Raw genomic sequence first — 20,873 nt, 5'->3', positions numbered from 1 at the left:
CAATGTATAAGTGGTTTATAGCTAACTCAGGGACATGCATTATAGAGCACTTGTGCGAGCAAAATTATAGCAATATACACACAAGATTCAGTTATTCCTAAATTATCTAAGAACAAAATGTAGACTTTTTGACTTGCTGTTTCCTCTTACTCCAACTGAAAATAGTAATCTAATAATCCTCATAAGTGATGCATCATATGTTTGTACATCTCTGTTACAAACATTTTAATTATAATTAACAAAACATATGTGAACAAAAAAAATCCAACTATTCTGAAGAATATACTAAGATTTTAAAGAAAAGAAACAACTAACCAACCTGCTGAAGTTTATTAGCAGCATACCTACTTGTGGGTTACAAAAATTTAACAAAGATAAAATAAAAAGTACAGTGGCATAAATCTATAAAAGTACTTAATATTTATCTAAAAATATAGTATATTTCAACCTAGTCTTATCATGTGTTTCTAAATTAATTTTAAATTAGTCACCTGAGAAGCTGTATCATCTAGCCTTGATCACAAGATGGGTTATATTCCCCTGATATTGATGACATTGATAGTTCTCATGTAAACAACTGCTTTTGGTAACCTCAAGCAAGAACAAAACTGATTTCTCTGCATTAAAGATATAACCCATAGCCTTTAAGATTTCTCACTGTAGCTTTATCTGTAGTACTACATTTCACAAATATACTAATAATCTACCATATTGTACCATTCAGCTTCATGCAAGATTCCCAGGGCTTCGTCTATACCAGCAGCTTCTGAACTGTGTTCCACAGAACCCCGCGGTTCCGCAAAGAGTTTGGGGGTAATGACACAGTAGGCTGGGAGGTGACGACCCATGACTGCTGGGCCGGATTGTTTAGCTCCATGCCAATCATTAGGATGGGGTAGGGGCACTACCATAACTAGGGGTGGGTAAAAGGGGCAACCATCCCAACTGTTAACTTAGGAGGAACACTAGCTGCTGCTATTTTAAAAGCCACAGCCAGAGCTGGCAGAGCACATGCAGTGGTAGCAGCAGCTGAACCAAGACTGTGTAGGAGTTCTGGCATGGGTGAAGCTGTTACCCCTTACCCCTGCTCTGGGAACCCATGGTCCCCCACCCTGTTCTCAGAACGCACATGCCCTCCACCCCCCGGCTATGGGGACTGCACATCAACCAACCACACTATCTGATTCTTACAAATGTCTACATATATAATAGTGGCAGAATTAACTGATTCCAGATCACAGCATACCACTGTATATCAATAATGGCAAAAATAAAACAATTAACAAATGAAGTTATACCAGTGTATACCTCATTCCCCCATTTACTACCATTACTGTCTGTAGGTCAGTAAACATGCTTAGGTCTTTAGAAATATTTTTACTCCCCAATATATGCACACGCAGTATTTGAACTTTATCAGATTAAACATTAGATCTAAAGGAATAAGAGAAGAGTAAACAGATTTACTACATCAAGACTCACAAGGCAGGATGTATTACAACAAGGTCCATCACTGCAATGAGCTCCATTAGAAAGAGAGCACTTTTTACAGCAGTCTCCATAGCATTCCTAAAGAAAAATACATTAACCTATGAATCTTCCATTCTGAATACAGTGCCTTTCTCAATTTTCCCAACATTCCATCCTGTATCATTAGGGAAAAGAATCAATATACCATAGAAACTGGCTCTGGACCCTGCAAGCAGGGTATGTTTGGCTGGGTGGATGGGATGGGGCCACGGGTGGGTGGGTAGCAGTGTTCAGGAGTGGGCCAGGCAGGCAGGGACTACGGATGTGAATGGTTAAACAGTTCACATATTGATAGCCAGTAATACCTTACTGGTAACTGTTTAGCATGGAATGGAGAGTAGTCTGCCAGGGAAAGGGGAGAAGGGAAGCCGCATGGTGCCCCTGAAGACAGCAGGGCTGGCAAGAGGTAAGCAAGGAGGAAGGGAGAGAAGAGGAGGAACTACTACCTGGTACAGTGAGGAGGAAGCAGGAGAGCTGTGATTGACTCAATCCTTCTTGTGACAACGCAGCCCCAGCCCCACCCCCATCATCTGTGTGAAGGTGTATATATACCCACTGCTGGCAATGAGCCAGATCAGGGCTCTGCAGGCCTTGATGCAGCTGCTTGCAGCCTCCTGGCTGCCTGCTGCAGCCAGCCTGGGCTCTAGGCAGGTCCCTGATGCCTGCCACAGAGCCCAGGTTGCTCGTGGCAGGCAGCAGGGAGGCTGCAAACAACTGCACCAAGGTCTGTGGGGTCCCAGCTTGGCTCATTGCCAGCAGTGGGTGCCATTCCCTCAGGATGGCAGGGAAGGGACTGGACTGCATTGCTACAAGAAGGATCGGGTCCCTTGCAGCTCCCCCGCTATCTGCCATGAGGCGCATATGCACCTGCCACCAGCAATGAGATGAGCCAGGGCTCTGCTGACAACAGTGCCGCTGCTTGCAACCCTAGCCCCCAGGCAGCCACATGCCAGTGGCAGCAGTGGACAAGGGGCTTTCCCAGCTCACTGCTGCCACCCATGGCTTCACAGGGATTGTGGCAGAGCTTGCCACTGCTGCCTGCAGCTAGCCTTGGTCCTCAGGCAGCTGCATGTCAGCGGCAGCAGGCTACGGCAGGAACTTGTCCCCAGCAGATGCATGTTATTGGTTAACCGTTTAACTGATAACATTAGGGGAGTTTAAACAGGTGCTTAATTAATTGTTATTTACATCTCTAGCAGGGGTGGGGGCAAGACCAAGATTGCAAGGCAATGTATAGATCATGTGAGGCTGTTTGCTTCAGCACCAGTGTGGCCTTCACTGCTTGCTGAGCTCAGCCACTACAATTCATTTTAAGAGGCATTTCTCAGAGTTGTACATGGAATGTCTTGGGAAAGTGGGAGAAACAGAAAGTTGTGTATTTGCAAGATTGTTTCTGCTGCAATCCACATCCTCATTTATTTATCATTAGAGAAAATATTTGGTTTTATAACAAATATTTTAACACAAATATCTGATTAAAATCCAGTAGGAAAGGCAGCCTAAGTTCAGCACAATACTTCTTCTTTTCCCTCTTAACATCCATATCATTTTGGGCAATATGTTATTATGAGAATGACTGGCAGGAATAATATATTGAACTTTTAAACTTACATTTCGGAACCCACAATCACACTCTTCTCCTGCTTCTACATAACCATTTCCACACTCAGTAGTTTCAAACAACTGAAAGTGACAAAAAATAGTAACAATTAGGCATATATGGTATCAAATGACTAATCTTTAAGACACAGCCCCTCAGTACACTGCTGCTGAGCCATCACCCCACAGAAAATACCCCTTTTACCACAGGTGATGCACAGGGCGGGTATGTGCCCCTCTTGAGATTGGCCGCCGCCAAAGCCGCTGCCAGCTTCTGCAGGTGGTCACCACTCATCACCAGCCCCTCACGCCCCGACAGCGCCGCTGGTGCATGTGGGAGGTCCCTGCTTGCCACCCCCCTGCCGCCAACACTGCTGCCGGTGTCTGCAAGTGGTCCCCTCTTGCCACTGACAACACAGCCACCGGGGTCTGCGGGCAGTTTCCACTCGCCACTGATGCTGCCGCCTACAAATGGTGTCCCCCAGTCTCGGGAGGCACCAGTTGTTCATGCCTTTTACTACACTTCTGCAAAAATGTTGCCTACTACCACTTCATTCAGCTGGCCAACTGACTGTTGAGAGGTGCATGGTGCGTAGATAGCTGCATGGTCCCCAGCTTTACCTGGGAGCAGCAAACAAAAATACAATAAATAGAGGGATTAACTACCCAGACAGCTTAAAACTTTGGTGGAGCAACATTATAAACTGCTTTCAGTAATGCATTCCCATTATTTCAACAATTTTTTTCAGAAACTGGTTGGTAATATAATTTTGGGGATGATATAAGCACATAGAGCAAGCACCTGCTAATGAAGCTGAACACAGAGAAGAGATTTATTTCTACTTCAAGAAGATTTATTTCTATTCACAAACTGAAAATAACCATCACTTAGAAACATCAATCATGCATCAAAAGAACTTTTGAAGAAAATTACGGAATAAAAGCTAGACAAATGAGTATAAATAAAATACTGCTAAATAAGTTATCCCCAGGACCCAAAAATTATGCTAACCTATGTTGATGATGAAAGAGTAAATGGCTGAACAACAAAAATTCAATAATAAAAAAACAGGAAATCAGATCTTCAACTAGTGAAGTTAGATGTAGGGTTTTTTTAGATGCTGTTGCTTGCAGTAAGCAAAATGATCTAAGCTTGGTTTTTAAATTGAAATATTCAGCTTTGTTAGGTAAAAATATTAAGTGCCTATACACGAGCAGGTACGCTGCTCCAACACACTGTAATTCTAATGTCAGAACAGACTTGATTAATCAAGTCTGCTGGAGCATGGCAATTACCACACTCTAAGCAGTCTCCTGCGTCTTGTGTATCAGTGCCCCCATGCTTCAAAATGGCGGTGGGGGTGCTTTATCTAAAGCTTGTTCGACAAGCTTTAGATAAAGCCATTTTGAAGTGTGGGGATGCTAATACATGAGACACTCCAGGCACATCAGAGTGGCTTGCAGAGCCACTCTAATTAAAGTGCCCTCTCCCCCACAACTCCCAGGGAACAGGTATAAATGCCCATTAGTCCCAAGAACATTTTAGGATTCAAACCTCCTGTGGGCAGACCATGCTATTACCCACCGAGCCATCAAGGAAATCATTAACAATTCTCATTTACAGCTTGTATTACTCAGCTGTGACCTAAAATATTTGGTTCATTTGTTATTCATTCTCCTAATTTTTCCCCGTTTTTTATCTTTTGACCCCTCTCCGTTGCACCTAACACAATGCCCTGTAAATGAAAAACAATATTTCTGCAAGTTTCTTTACTGCTTAGTTGTCCAAATGATGGTGATTCAGTGCTCATATGAGTCAACTTCATCATTAAAAGGTCACTTTAGAATGCCTCTTGTTCTATTTTTTCATTTTTTAATGATTTTTCTTTGAGTCAGGAATTATATCTCCATCTTCCAAGTGCAATAAAATCACTTTACTAAACCTCTTCAGGACAAAGTGCCCTACTAGCTCTCAGAAGTAGCTTTTTATAAAAAGCAGAGCTAAAATTATTTTGCAGCTCTGTCATTTTACATAAAAAATATTTAGCATAAGTATAGTTACAAGGAATATGAAAACATCATGATATTTGAAGTTAGCAAAGACACTGAACCATTTGAGTACTACTGACTATTACAGGTACATTCAGGTATTTGCATGCTGTTTCGCTGAATTTAATCAGACATATCTAAACAATGAACTTGAAACTTTAGTGGGGCATTGACAGCACAAATGCAAAGAAGCAGCAATGAAAGTAATAAATTTTACTAATCAAATACAACATACACCATATATTTGGGAAGGATTATTTTTTGATGCTTTCGAAAAACAGATGGACAATTTAAAATATGACACCAAAGGGGAAGATAAAAACATTTTTAAAAAAATGAACTATTTTGCTCTTCACAAAGGCCTACAGTTTTGGCAATGAATGGCTGGCTGTATAGTAAAATTTCATACACACCTATATATCCCCACTTCTTCACTAAATTGTTTTAGCATAACTTAGAAAATTTAATTTTTTGCCTACACGTTTTCAATATTTTTGTACTTGAATAGTTTTAGAGCAATATCTTGCTCTTAATCTGAACCTGAAATTCAGTTCTTCATCTTGTAATAATATTCACAAATCTACTTCAACCAGTCTCCTAGAATCATTTTTACTGGAGAAAGAGGGACTTTGTCTTCATCGTCAGACAATTAAAGATTTACTTATATTAATCTGGTAGTCAACTGTAATGTTGCTATGACCATACTCAGGATTAAATTATGATTTTCTCTTTTCAGACTCTAATGTTTTATGGTTATTTAAGTGCAATGGCTGGTAAAAATGTAAACTATATTCTAAATGGGATTTTTCTTTTGAAATCTATAAAAAGCCAGTGATTATGAAATTAGTCACAAAACCATTTTTCAATTATTGCAAGTCAGGAAAAAACAGATAGCCTTATTCAAGGTTAAAAGTTGACAGCTAGGAGATAAAATGCTAGACTATAGAGTCAATTAGTTTTACAGAGGGAAAGGAGCATTTTACAATACTTTGGATTTAATAGGGTGGTATACTACTGTTGTAATGATCCAAAAAATTGTAATTTTGTTGCACAGCAAAGGGCCAAAATGGGACTGAATGGCTAAAGAGGATGGTAATACAACACAGAACTTTTTCCCTCTAGAGTGAACATTCTAATCTAATCCAGGTTGACAGTAAACAGCAGTTTTTCAAGGCCCTTATGACATACATACAAAATTTCTGGAATGGTAGACCCCATACTGCTATCTAAATATAGTGCTGCAATTGGCACTTTTCTCAATGACCTAGAACAGCAGCTATATTGAGCACCACCAATATAAAATGATACAGCCTTAAATACCACCAGCAAATTTTTCATACACAAAGGTATTAAAACAACATGAAAAGCTTTAGTAATCATAAAACATCATATTATCAGTTATGGTAGCCATGTAAAACAATTGTAAATTAAAACAAAGACAATGTAAACTTACTGGTCCAGAGATGCTTTTGGGGATGTTTAGTGAGAGAGGTGAGACACACAGACAGACCCATGCACAGACACACATGCCCAGAAGGTAAGTCTGTGGAGGGGAAGGGGCAGGGGGCAGATCAAGGTCTCTGTGGTGAGGGAGGGAGTGGGACAGGGGCAGGGGACAATGAGACCTGGGGCTGGTCATGGGATGGAGCCATGGGAGGCTCATCCAAGGGTGTAGGGGCGGCTCCCACTGCTGTGTATACCCAAGAGGAGGCATGCAGGGCACATGCCCCCCAGATCTGAGTGCAGGGCAGAGGAGGGCTGCCCACTGGGCTCTGAGCCCCACTGCCATTGCCTCGGGAGCCATGCATGACGCCATGTGCCTCCCACCTCCGAATGTACATGGCACAGGGAACATGGCACAGCCAGCATGCGGGAGGCACATGGCGTCACCCATGGCTCCCAAAGCAATGGCAGTGGGGCACAAAGCCCAGCACACAGCAGGCAGCCCACCTCTGCCCAGTGCACAAATCCAAGGGGCACGTGCCCCCCATGCCTCCCAGGGCATGCACAATGGTGGGAAGCCCCCAAACCCCTGCATGAGTCACCTAGAGCTCCAACCATCCTACAACCCTCCCCGGGGCCCCATTCACCCCAGCCCTTGCCTCTGTCTCTGCCCCACTCCCTCTCTTACCAGGGGGTCCTCGATCTGCCCCCCTGCCCCTTCCTGGCCGCCTGCAGCAGGCTGTGGCCGGGTGCCTGCATGCGCCCTTTCCCCCTCCCCCCGGCCTTCTGCTGCCTATGCGTGTACCACTCACAGGTTGTCTGCGTACCACTGATGGTATGCGTACCACAGTTTGGGAACCGCTGACCTAGAATGTACTTAGTCACAGGATCCAGAAATTAAATGGACCTACTGAATGAACTACTTCCTCATCTCAAACCCTGAGTTTATTTTAGGGCTGTATTATACATTACACTGTGATCTGCTCATATGTTCCAGCCCCAGTGTTAATGCTAGCTCAAATTAGGAATAGTCACACATTCAGGCCAGCAGCAGCCTGGAGGACTAAAAGGTAAGAATCCCTCCTCATCCCGTTCCAGGCTTCTCCCCTGCCCCTGGGGCTCCCTCTCACCCCTCCCACACTTACTTATGGTTGCCTGTGTTGTCTGTCCCATGGGAGTAGGCAGGGAAGGGTTAACCTGTCTGCCCATTCTCCACTGCTTCTGAGCTGCTGCTCTTCTCTCAGAGAGCAGGCAAGTTCGGTTAACCCTCCTCTGCCTGCTCTCCCAGGACAGACAGTGCAAGCAGCTACAAGTAAGTGGGGGAGGGAGGAAGGAGGAGAGAGAGGGCAGGCAGTCAGCAGGGACCTGCAGTGTTGTGAAAGGGGGAAAGGGGGCAGTGGGCTGGAGTCAGGCCAGTGGGGGAGGGAGACAGGCGAGGTGTGTACACTGAAGTGTAGCCTAGAGCTTCTCCACGTTTCAGCTTCTCCACACTGTCTGTTAGAAGCAACAGCCACTGCCAGAATATCTCTTATGTAAAGTTACCTTTGTTGGCCTATTGAAGAGACAGGCACCACCACCTCGAAGTAAAAATTCTTTGTATTCTGCAATGCTGCACTTAGAAAATTTTCTGGAATGGAAGACCCTAAAATGACAAACAATCAAGTGAGCAAATACCCCTCTGTATAGCCAGGTACTCGAGAATAAAGTTACAGTCTTCCTTTGTTCTTTAAATGTTGATGGTTACCATATTTATTCAAATCAAAGACAAGGCGTTTTCCCCTTTTAACATGGTGGAGAGGGAAGTCTCTCTTCTTGGATTCCATTACAACGCTGGGGGCACCTCCAACTCTACAGCTGTTGCCTCACTCCCACCTCTGTCCCAACCCCCAACCTGGCCCCCCATCATTTCCACCCTTGCCACTGCCTTCCCCCCTCACCCCCTCTCAGGCTCTGCCCTGCCACCTCATCCTGTCCCTGCTTATCCTCCAGCTCTGACAGGGCTCCAGCCCAGAGTATGAAACACATGGTTGATCTGGCCCCAGCCAAGACTAGCAGCAAAGCTGGCAGCAGCTCTAGCCCAGGCTCCAGCTCCAGGGCCTGGTCAGAGCTGATGCATGGCTGGGCTGGGCTGGGGCTGGAGCAACTACATGCTCCATGCCCCAGGTTGGAGAGGGGCTGGAGCTGGAGCCAAAGGGTAAGTGGCAATGGGACACAGATGCTGCGGGGGGAAGAATTGGGGGGGGGGGGGGAGGGAAGGAGGCAGTCAGCAGGGGGACCAGGCACTAGGGGATGAAAGTGGGGGGAGGCAAGTGGTAGCAGGGGGTATAGCAGGGACAGGTATTGGGGTGCACAAGCACAAGGTTTGAGGGAGACAGGCAGCAGAGGGGAACAACTGGTGGGCAGACAGGCAGCAGGGGACAAGGAGTGGTTGGGGCAAAGGGCAGGACTGTGGTCACTTGAATCCCCCACATCTGCCTCCCTACTCTCTTCTCCACTGCCTGTCCCCCACCTGTATACTTTCCCAATCACCTGTCCCCCTGTCACTGCTTTCCCTGCTGCAGTGGTAGGAGGATGAATTTTAGACACCTCTCCAATAGTCAGATACTATACATGGAAAACTGTAACACATATATAAATTGTTCATGTACAGAAGCTAAATATTTGGGGGTCATCTTAAATTCAGGCAATTTAGATTTGGGTTAATACAGTAGTTACAACAGCTATATAAAACAAGAAGGGCAATGTGATCAGGTCAGGGGAAGCCTTTCACCTTTGAGGGGAAAATACCCACAGATTCAATGTAGTCCTGTATTTCTGAAAATTGCATATCTCTATTATATGAATGTATGGTAAGGATGTAACTGTTATTCCTATAATATTTTTACTAACATCACACTGAGATGGACGATGGAGAAACTTCTTATGGTACGCATATATCCAGTGTAGGGTGGCACCTCAGAGACTAACTGGTTCCAAGAGGCATAAGCTTTTGTATGTGAAAGCCTGCCTTCAGTCTAACATGGTTAACTCTCTCTCTTTATACATAAAATGTGGTGATACCATGTACTTGACAGAGGCATAGAGAGCGTTCAGTGGCTGGGGCAGAGGTAGAAGGGGGATTACACTGAGCATTGGAGAGTGGGGTGAAGGAGAGAGCGGGCCCAGAGTCTTACCTGCCCCAGCAATCCTCACTCAAATACATCTAAACTGTTGCTCCTTTGCTTTTTGCTGCAAGGATCATATTCGCCTTGAAGCTAAAACTGAGGCCCAAGCAGAGGCAACTTCAAGGTGCAACAAAGTTTGGGGCATAGTTTTAAAGTAGTGTAGTACAAAACAACTGGAATTTTTCTTTTTTTCAGGAAAAAAGATGTAATCTGCATTCAGAATACAGATTACATTTGTTTTCCTAAACAAATAGGACTATCTTGGACATTATATTCAAATGCAGTCAATTTAAGATTACATAACTTATTTTTTTGAATGTGTGGGAGGATCATGTGCAATGGCATAATGGCAACATTTCCTATTTGGGTTACTACATTCTGCCTACGGTTAGCCAGTAACTTCAGCTATTTTCTTACTTCTTGTCAAAACATCTATGTTACAGGTCATTGTTATATTCCTTAGTTTTTGTCTGTTGGATTGTTCAGGACAAATATGTTGATAACGTCTACTACATTTTCATGCAGCTAATTCTGAAATAGATTGATAGTATCCCACAAATAAACAGTGTACAGACTGATCTCATCTCCATAGATTTCGGTTAACAATTACAACATACCCTGTTTCCTCCATGATGCAACCACCCCAGAATTCTACGCAGTCACATTCTTCTCAGACAAATACAAAAATACAACAGAAAGAAAGCAAACAGTTATAAATATGCCAACATCAAGCATATACTCTTTATATAAATATAGACCTTTGAATAATATATATGCAAGGTAGGCGGCTGTTTGTCATTCAGAATCTAGCCCTAAAACTTATCGGGTCCTAGTCTGGCAAACCTCAATTTTGGTACTTTAATATTTTTGAAAATAATAATACTCAGTAGATGCTTTACTGCAGAGTTCATAGGCACTGCCTCATTTTTGCAGGGGGTGGGGAGCCTAAGATGATGGACATGCAGACAGCTGTACGCATTTCAGGTGAAAGCCGTCTTCCTGAGGGAGGCCAGGATACTTGGCACCTTTAGCAGAGTTGACTAGTTAGCTGTGCAGTAAAGCATCACTGTCTACACATGCATCAGTATTAGGGCGCAATAAATTAATTAACTCCATGGTAGGACAGCACTATCAAGGACAAGAGTAAGTAACTGTGCTGAAATGTGTAGACAGTGTGTAGATCGGGGCGGGCAATTATTTCAGGCGGAGGGCCGCTTACTGAGTTTTGGTGAGCCATCGAGGGCCACATGACAGGCAGCCAGGGGCAGATAAATATTAATTTTCTAAAATGTTTAGAGGCCCCGCAGGCCAGATAGAATGGCCTAGTGGGCCACAGTTTGACCACCCCTGGTGTAGATGGTGACAGGGGCTGGCTGGGGCACAAGGTTGCTGAAGTGTGGGGGCTGCCTGCAGTCTAAACACATGGCTCCACAGATACTGCACCCTCGTGCCTGAGCCAGCCCCACCAGCACCTGATGCCACCACCTGGAGCCTGGGGCTGATTCCCCGGGCCTCCTGCCAGCCTGGGACTGCTCAAACTGCTGCAGTCCTGGTGCATATACAGACGCTGCACCTGGGAGCAGTTAACAAACTCTGGAATTTATTGCATCACATTAATTTCACTTGTAAATACACTCAGTGATTGATACTATCATTGCTGTAGGTTAGGTACATCCAAATAATTGTAAATTTTTATTTAACTGACTGTATCACAAAAAAAAGGAGGACAGAGGAAAGGCCATTCACAGTACATACTTGGTTTTCTGGTTGCTGGTTCCCACTGTATTCCAAGGTTCTGAGCCAGACTTTGTGCTAACTCCTGTGCCATGGCCCATGGAAGGCCATACTATATTGAGGAGGGGATAACAGCAACAGCATTACACAAAATTACTTATTGCAACTTATATTACAACACTTTATTCTGGTTTCCCTAAAACACAGTATTATATGCAGTAATATTGTCAGAGCAATTGTGACTCTCCCCATGCATTTACCAAGGGAAGTAAACACAATCACCAATTACTTTAGTAGAAACCTACAGTCAGAGCAGTTCTGCTCATTAATTGACTATTAAATTTAACCCATAGAAATACAATGGATATTTGCACAAATTTAATCCGAATGGAAAAAACTAAATTAATCCAGATCTGGACTGTGAAATCATTGGATCCATGCAGCTGAAATGAGGTTTCAGCAGCATTTGCTGGCAGGGGTTCCCGTATGCTGCAGTGGGGGAAAATGGCAGCATTGGCAGTGGCTGCATCCTAGCACCTCCCTGCTCACCTCTGACACAAAATGGGTTATTCCAACACATGGCCTGAAAAGGTTGTCACTTGCCTAACCCAGTTCGCATTACTATTTATAGAAAGTTTACTGAAGACTTTGGTAGTTGGATCAGGCCCTCAATGTATAACAATTCAACAAGCAGTGTGGAAGTAAAATGGTAAATGGACACTGAAAGATTTAATGGGGGAAAAATGTTACCTCATTTACTCCAACTCCTCTGGTCACAGAACAAACCCCTCCAAAGTAACTCAAGCTACTTCTTTTGTAGTGAAATGTCACATTCCTTAAGAACAAAGACAAATACAGAAGATATTGTTCGTGAAATTTAATGCAGACACCCTTTAGTTATCTGAATGGTCAAACTGTGACATAAGAGACGTCTACAATTTCCTTTGTATGCGCACTCTTTGTACCCCCTAAGTTAATTATGATTAGCTTGAAAAAAAGACCACCACAAGTTCACTATATACAATTTGCAACAAGGATACCACTCATATCAGTTTAGCCTCTCCCTCATCCTGCAAACAAAATCAGAAAAAGGAAATGCATCAAATATTATTTTTTAAAATGCAGTGATTTCATGTCTATTATAAGACAAAAACAATGGAAATATTCCAATTTAGTACAGGTTGTCAAAAATAATGTTGCAATGAAATGTATGTAATCAGTTTAGTCAATTTCCAAAGTGATATACTTCTCTAAAACCATGATACTACTTAATTACATTTTATTCTGAATCTTTTTAATTGAAACCATTCAAACACTACACAGAACACATTATTTTCCCCACAGGTGCATACTGACCTCCTGCCTCTTCCCTTAATTAGTTTTTTGATTTATAACAAATGCTATTCATTGAATCATAAAAAATTAGGGTTGGAAGGGACCTCAGAAAATCATCTAGTTCAAGCTCCTGCTCAAACAAGACCATTTGAAACTATATAATTCCAGCCAGGGCTTTGTTGAGCCAGAACTTAAAAACCTCCAAGAATAGAGATTCCACCACTTCTCTAGGTAACCCCTTTCAGTGCTTTACCACCCTCCTAGTTAGAAAGTTTTTCCTAATATCCAACCTAAACTTCCCTTGCTGCAACTTCAGACCACTGCTCCTTGTTCTGTCATCTGTCACCACCAAGAACAGTCCAGCTCCATCCTCTCTGGAACCACCATTCATGCAGTTAAAGACTATCAAATCCCCACCTCAGTCTTTTCTTCTCCAGACTAAATAAGCCCAGTTTCCTCAGCTTCTCATAAGCCATGTGCCCCAGCCCCCTAACCTAGACTCTCTCTAACTTGTCCACATCCTTCTGCAGTGGAGGGCCCAAAACTGGACACAGTACTCTAGATGTGGCCTCACCAGTGCAGAATAGAGTGGAATAATTACTTCCCTCAATCTGCTGGTAACACTTCTACTAATGCAGCCCAGTGTGCCATTAGCCTTCTTGGCAACAGGGGAACACTGTTGACTCATATTCATCATAATTATGACCTTCTCTAAATAGCATTAGTTGTTTTAGATTGTCTAATAAGCCACAGAAATAAGCTGCATATGTTTCCCCAATTTTTTGAATCTATATGATTTTATAAAATATCTTAAAATAATCATGGATACTATGTACAATTTAATATCACAACAATACAATTGATTTGGCCACCAAAAAGGCATAAATACCAAGTGTTCCTAATGTGAAAATTATTCTTCTGTTACAAGCGGAGAAATTTAGAGGGCTAAGACCTTAAAGGCCATCAGGTACTGAGGAATAATGTCATGCTTTGTCCCTTCCCGATGCCTTAAAAGACTTTTTTCCCCCTCCAGCTGACTGACAAAAAGAGTTCTGAAACTACGCAACTTCTAGCATTACAAGAAAGGCAAGAAAAAAGGATTCAGTCCCACTCACAATCACACAGAGGGGAAAGAGCAACACCACGTTTCTTCTCCTTTAGAATCCATGCATTACTACAAATGTAATGTTTGAAACATCTGAGTGAAAGCTAGATTCTGATGTGCATTTCTATATTTTGAGGCAAGGATTCAGCAGTCTTGAGGCTGTGGAAGCTAGTAAACCTTAGTCAAAATAAATTACACTTCCAATGGAAGATGCCGATTGCTTTAAAATAGATCTAACGTATTACAGAATGGAAGGCAGTAACAGGGGGCCAAGGCCCCTGGCACTAAGCAGGGATAGTAGGTGCATGTGGGAGGAAGCAGCTGCAGCTGCTGCAGCAGAAGAGGGCAGGCAGGTCACCAATCAGCAAGTAGAAACCCTTGTGTAGGGCTGGGGAACCACATGGCCCCAGTATTCGTTTGACCCCAGTATTCTTTCCTGCCATGGCAGAAGGTCGGACTAGATGATCTGCTCAGGTCCCTTCCGACCCTAGAAACTATGAAACTATGACAGGAAGAGGCAGGGCTTCAGGACACAAGCCCAGGAAGGCAGTCTGCCCTTGTTTGTTGCAGGGAGAAGAGTGCCCAGGAAAGAAGGGCTGCTGAATTTAAGCAGGTAGGCACCCAAGCCACCCTGGGGAGCTAGGATGAGAGGCTCCCAAGAGAGGTGTAATGGGCAGTGTTAGGGAGATTTTGTTTTCAAGCACCTTGCTTGTGTTTTGAACTGGAAGACCGAGTGGCTACAGCAGAGCTGTGGAGGCCACAGAGGGGTGCCTAGTAAAGCACTCAGCATCAGGCAGCCTAGCTTGGGGTCAGGGATACAGAGTGCTGTGGGCTGGTGCAGGCCAAGGCTAGGATGCCCAAGGCCAGTGAAAGAAGCTGAGCCTGGGGTTGGGTACCCAGAGGATTGTGGGCTGGTGCAAGCCGAGGCTGGGAGAGCTGAGGCCACAGGGAGTGGAAGCAGCCTGACCTGGGGGCAGGGACCAAGCAGGCTCTGGGTTCAGGCAGTGAGCAGCCTAGTCCTGACTTACACCTGGGTCAGGGACCCAGAGGACTGAGGAATGAGACAGTAAGGCCAGCCTGGCCTGGAGTTAGTGACTCTGATGGCTGAGGGCTGCCCTACAATGCATGAGACAGGGCCCAGAGCACACAAATGCAGGATGAGGAGCCAGGCCAGTGCAAGTGGGCCCAGGCTTAGGAGGCCATAGCTAGAGTAACTGGTGGACCAAGGGCAAGAGTGTCAGAGCCCATACAAGCTGGTGTGATAAAATCTGGAGAGACATCTGCAAAGTATGAGCATGGCTACAGAGGATGACAGAAACTACTAATGCAGCCCTTAAGGTGGCTGGTGCCCTGAGGCACGGACAGGGCCAAGAGGGCCACAGTTTAGTGCCCTAGGGGGCAAGACAGACTGGATGGTTCAGGACTTAGGGCTCACTTTGTGACCCTGGGGCAGCCTCCCTGTACTGCATAAGAAACATCAAGGAAGGCACGGCAAGCAAAATGTCAAAAGAGAGGGTGTCCCAGAGAAGTCAGAGTGGGGTAGGTGTCACTTGGCTACCAAGGGGCATCACAGCCACTCTTGGGGCCAGGACTTTGCTACAATGTCTATTACAAAGCAGAATGTCAGAAGGCAGGGCTGTATGGTACATCATAGACTAACACACTGAGAGAAGCATGAGCTTTCATAGTTTCTAAACGAGTTAGTCTATAAGGTCCCACTCTCACCTGCCTTCTACTTAGCTTCAAACTAACACAGCTAAGTACCTCTTTCTAATTCTGTAAAATTAGGTCTCTTTGGAGCTGGCTGGTACACAGATAGATGACTATCTAAAATACTTGATTTTCCAAGGACCATCTAATAGTACTTGTTGCTCTTAATGGTTTTTTTGCAATACAAGCTATTATTTAAATTATATTATATATTGTGCTTGATACCTTGACTTGAAATATAATGACCATCTTCTGCAATACTGTGCTGAAGACTTGGGTTTCAGTCATTTTCCTGTTATCTTGTTTAATGGTGATTTCCACAGTAAACATAAATAGCCTGCCCCATGCTGCCATAAACAAATGTTATCAGACATCACAAACTATCTAAAGCCAGGCCTAGTTTTTTTCTGGAGAAAGCACCCTTAAAGCAAAAACTGGAAACATATAAATCTTTTATCCACAATACTACCTCTAGAACCTCACCCTGATGATCCAATTACACTTCTATCTGGTTTTTTTCTGTATATTTTTAAACAGTTTTTAAAGGATATTTTATAAAAACAGTTTAATGTAATTTGAGAGTTCAATTACACAAATGTCAGGAAATTCAAAGTTTCTCAGAGCATCCTTCTCTCACACCTCTTGTATTTGTACTTCACAGTTACAAGAGTCTTATTACATCCGGAAAGATATGAAGGGCACGGTATAGTACGTTTATAAAAGAAATTTCATTCCTAGGAAAGTGCACATAAGTGGCACTTTTATACCTGCAAGTCTTCTGAAATCATGCAGTAACTATCCTGTTTAAATGCACAAATGCACTGAGGTACAGTGATGAAAGTTGTGAACATTTTAATTCCATATTTACTGACTTTTGAGTAATTAACAGCACTGACATAATATTCTATTAATAACACTGTTTTGCATTTTGCTGGAAATGTTATAATGGTCATTCTATCAAGAAGAAGAAATTATTTAAAGCTGGTATACTGAACTGCACTGAAAAGCATAGTACTACTTCTCCAATGTTAAAGAAAACTCTTGAAACAGATTCAGTTTCTAGTTAGAAAATGCACACAAAAATACTTCATAAATAAAGTTTCTGTATGAACTACAAAGTGACAGCTGAGAAGCAGATGAACCATCCCTTTGTTTCAGTGTACAGAATAAACATAATCATCATCCACACAATTTTCTTTAACTCATGGCACACATTCATATTCCACAATCCAGAATATTTTTTCATTTGGAGAGGGGAGCAATACTGTAATCCTGGCACAAAAACATTTCTATTTAATCAATCAAAGTAGCATCAACAAAGGTTACAGGACTTGGAAAATCTATCCCTCCTCCTAATAAAACTACATAAAAAACTATAACAACATTATAGATGTGAAAATGACTAAAAGCCTTTGATTAGATATATAGGCCTATACCAGGAGTAGGCAAAGTTTTTTGGCTGGAGTGCTGAAAAAACATAATGTCTACCTTGGAAGGTGCTGGAGTGCTGACACGCCAGCCTGGAGCAGCTGTTTGCAGCCTCCCGGCTGCAGCCAGCCCACAGAGCCAAGTCTGCTTGCAGCCTCCTAGCTGCCTGTTGGCAGCAGCCTAGGCTCTGTGGATGGCAGCAGCTGCTTAGAGCCCAGGCTGGCAGTGGCGTGCCGAGCAAAATGGTCTTGTGTGCCATGCTCGGCACACATGCCGGGGGTTGCTGACCCCTGGCCTATACTGCAGCAAAAGTAATGGTTCTTATCGTCTGTAGGAAAAAAACACAGGGATCAATCTATTTGTCATCACCCAAACCACTTATCTTAGTTAGGTGATGAGTATAGCCTTGAGTATACAAGGAAGAGTAATTAACACTGTTTGTCCAAACTGCAGAACAGCAGTTACTAGAGGTTAATAGCTATAGCAGCTTCTTCGTCCCTGATATTCACCTTCTGCAGATAAAGATGAAATGGTGAAACTCATTATGGGCAGATTCCTCATCCCATCCCCAAGTCTCCCCCACCCCTGCAGGCTGCCATATCAGGCTCACTAGCAGTCATATTTGCTCCAGTTCATAGCTGCTTTGAATTCAGCTTGAAGAGCATATCACTACCAACTTGGACCTTCAACAGTGTTTTCTGGGGTACCACTGGCCAAACAATGGAGACCTCTGTGTAATGAATCTGATGCATAATATAAAAACTCATTAAGCAATCAATAGGGAAACATTTAAGATACTAGTTGGCTATTTTCTCCAGTATAGAAACTACTTAAAGGAGAAGGTTTCTAAACTAGCCTTGGCATATAAATGGATCTGACCTAATAAAATGTATGACTACAGTAAACCACAGTAAATATTTGGTGGTGTTTTAGGTGGATAACAATTGCAAAGATATCAATATTTCATCATAAATATCAAGATGTCTGTACTATATTCTGTTGCATGCTGCTGAAATACTAACCGATATATTAAAATACCAGGAATTGGCTAGTGTGGGCAACAGTTGGCTATGTAGTGCAGGCAGGCAGAAGAAGGTAAATAGAAAGAAACAGGCAGGCAACAGATACATAAAAGTACTAAATTAAATTATTGCCTAACCGTACATACGAGAGCAGGTGTACAGCATCTGCATGCTGTTTGATGTAGTACTGTCGATATCGCGAGAAGTCATGGAGCATCTGCATAGGGTCAGGGGAAATGTTAATACGATCCCGGTCTGTCCAGGTTTCCACCGCAACCAAAACCACTCTGGTGTTCAGCTGTTCCTTGTATATCTGAGGGCAGAGACAGGACAGGCACAGGAGTAGAACACTGGGTCAAACATGCACAGTTAGCCAATAAGAGTCAGCGGAAGGACAAGAGGGATAAAGCAGGAGGGAAACATGGGGAAACAGTTAGCTGGTGTACCTCTGATTTCCTAAAATGTCGATATTGTGATAGTCTTGTTTCACTAAACTTAATAATGTAGAGAGCAAAATCATTTGGTCATTCTGATTTTGATCTCATTTCTCCCCTCTGCTGAACCTCACGTTTGACAATTTTAGCATCACACAGGAATATCTACCTTACCCCTTAGCAATTTTCTAGAAATGCACAAAGTACTCAACTGACAAGAAAAGGGTCACATGGATCCTCAATTAATCCTAGTTATTTGCTCCAATTTTCAAATACAGTGTGATTCTCATTTACATTAAAGCCCTTTTATATTTCTCAGGCACAGTAACAGAGAATGAAAGTGACAGAAAATAATATTTGCATCTACTTGAGTGACATTTTACCCTCCCAGAATAGTGTAAATGGATGTAAATGTAAATGAGAATTGGGCCCTAAAATTTTACTAAACACAACTTTAAAAGATCAGCATTCTCTTCACAAACATGTGCTTGTGTGATATAATAAACCTTCTCTTTAAGAGGTTCAGGATATAAAGTCCTACTTTTCCTACAGTATATTGAAGACCTGCGCATTTTAAAAAGTGTTCATATTCCTCATCCATATTTGTTTGTCTGCTATTTAAAAGCATAGTATTGGTGACACACGAAGAGGATTCACCAGCTAGAAATTATCTAAACTATTGAATTTCAGGTCTTAAAGCATAACAAAACCAAGTTAATAAGAACATCTCTGAGAGCGATCACATGTAAAAAAATACATTTTAAAACAATTTTGCATCAAACTGTATCTGAAATGCACAACTTACTGTGAAAATAACCTACAAAATTAAAAAAAGGGGGGCATATATTGAGCCAGCAATGGCCATTACACTAATCCTTTTGTTACAATATCAGCTATCTTAAAAGCGGTAATGGAGTAACACACTTCGGACAGAAGATAATAAGCATAGGAGCAGGAGAGATCACCCAGACAAGCTTAATTTTGTCAAAGAAGGATGTTCACATCAAAGAAGTGTTACGATACTATGTTCTTTCTAGAGGAGCGAAGGTGAGAATGTTTGAAATCTGAGGTACATGAAAAAAATGACTTGTGGATAGAGGTGTACCCATATATTTGTGCCATATCAGATTGGCACCAATAAAAGGAAAATTAACATTATCGGCTATCAGCTTTTTTTGGCTGGTGTAGTTGATAATGTCTGATAAAAATAATATGCCTTCTGGCCAGGCGGGGTCCCCAGATGCCATGTGCATGTGCACAGCTGCATGCATGCATGTGGCCAGAAATGCAGCCAGGCAGTGTGGAGAATAGTGCCCTGCAAGTAAATCTATGGAGGGGAAGGAGTGTGGGGGAGGAGAGGGGCATAGGGGTGCAGATTAAGGCCCCCACAGTGAGGGAGGAAGTAGGGCAGAGGGGGTCTGTCCAGACAGGGTGGTGAATGGGACCCAGGGCCGGGGCAGGGTGCAGGATGGAGTCATGGGCAGCTCACCCAAGGGAGGCAGACGGGGCATGTGACCCCCGAGATTTGTGCATGGGCCAGATGCAGGTTGCCTGCTGTAGGAGGGCTTTCCACTCTGCTGCCTTTCCCGTGAGGGCTCTGCATTGGCTGCACACCCCCTGTCCACCCAGCAGCTGTGGGGGTGGCCTGTTGTGCCTCCTTCTGCTGGGCAGGCAGGGGACACGTGGCTGATGTGAGGCCCCCAGGGCAAAGGCAGCAGAGTAGAGAGTCCCAAGCCAATAGCAAACAGCCCATATCCACCCTCACCTTGCTTGGCTCCACTCCAGTTAAAAGTTTTACCGTACCTAAAAACGGTGGTGACAGTGCTTGAACTAAGGCTCATTTGACAAGCTTTAGTTCAAGTGCCCCCACCGCCATTTTTAAGTGCTGGGATGCTGATCCCCTGGATGAGCCACTCGCAGCTCAGGTCCCTGCCCTGGGTCCCATTCACTGACCTGGCTGGGCAGCACTCCCAGCCCCAACCTCATCCCCAGCTCCTTCCCCACTTCCTCACCATGGGGGAATCTGTCCCCCCACAACCCTTTCCCTCCACAGACTTACCTGCAGGGCACTGCTCTCCATGCTGCCTGGCTGCATTCATAGTTTCATAGTTTGTAGGGTCGGAAGGGACCTCAGCAGATCATCTAGTCCGACCCCCTGCCATGGCAGGAAAGAATACTGGGGTCAAACGACCCCAGCAAGATGTTCACCTAACCTCCTCTTAAAAGCCCCCAGGGTAGGAGCCTGCACCACTTCTCTTGGAAGCTGGTTCCAGACCCTAGCTGCCCTGACTGTGAAGTAGCGCCTCCTGATATCTAACCT

General features: G+C 43.7%; 1 protein-coding gene across 5 annotated transcripts in view; it reads right to left on the bottom strand.

The window, feature by feature from the left end:
* ADAM23 (ADAM metallopeptidase domain 23) overlaps positions 1–20,873 on the bottom strand; it is a 199,573-nt gene that overhangs the window by 48,881 nt on the left and 129,819 nt on the right. For all 5 annotated transcript variants that reach the window (XR_002104497.1, XM_019554063.1, XM_019554062.1 and 2 more), the window contains exons 11-17: positions 18,266–18,432; positions 12,270–12,354; positions 11,541–11,631; positions 10,403–10,451; positions 8,164–8,263; positions 3,142–3,213; positions 1,483–1,569 (exon numbers count right to left, since the gene is read on the bottom strand). Coding sequence is in view for 4 of the 5 variants with exons in the window: in XM_019554063.1 (XP_019409608.1) it covers positions 1,483–1,569; positions 3,142–3,213; positions 8,164–8,263; positions 10,403–10,451; positions 11,541–11,631; positions 12,270–12,354; positions 18,266–18,432 (651 nt within the window). In the remaining variant the exon portion in view is untranslated. The remainder of the gene's footprint in view (positions 1–1,482; positions 1,570–3,141; positions 3,214–8,163; positions 8,264–10,402; positions 10,452–11,540; positions 11,632–12,269; positions 12,355–18,265; positions 18,433–20,873) is intronic.

Source organism: Crocodylus porosus, unplaced genomic scaffold (assembly GCF_001723895.1).
Source record: "Crocodylus porosus isolate Cpor-Errol unplaced genomic scaffold, CroPor_comp1, whole genome shotgun sequence".
NCBI classification, from domain to species: Eukaryota; Metazoa; Chordata; order Crocodylia; family Crocodylidae; genus Crocodylus; species Crocodylus porosus.
Note: the sequence above shows the minus strand (reverse complement) of the source record. Positions and strands in the feature narration are given on the sequence as shown.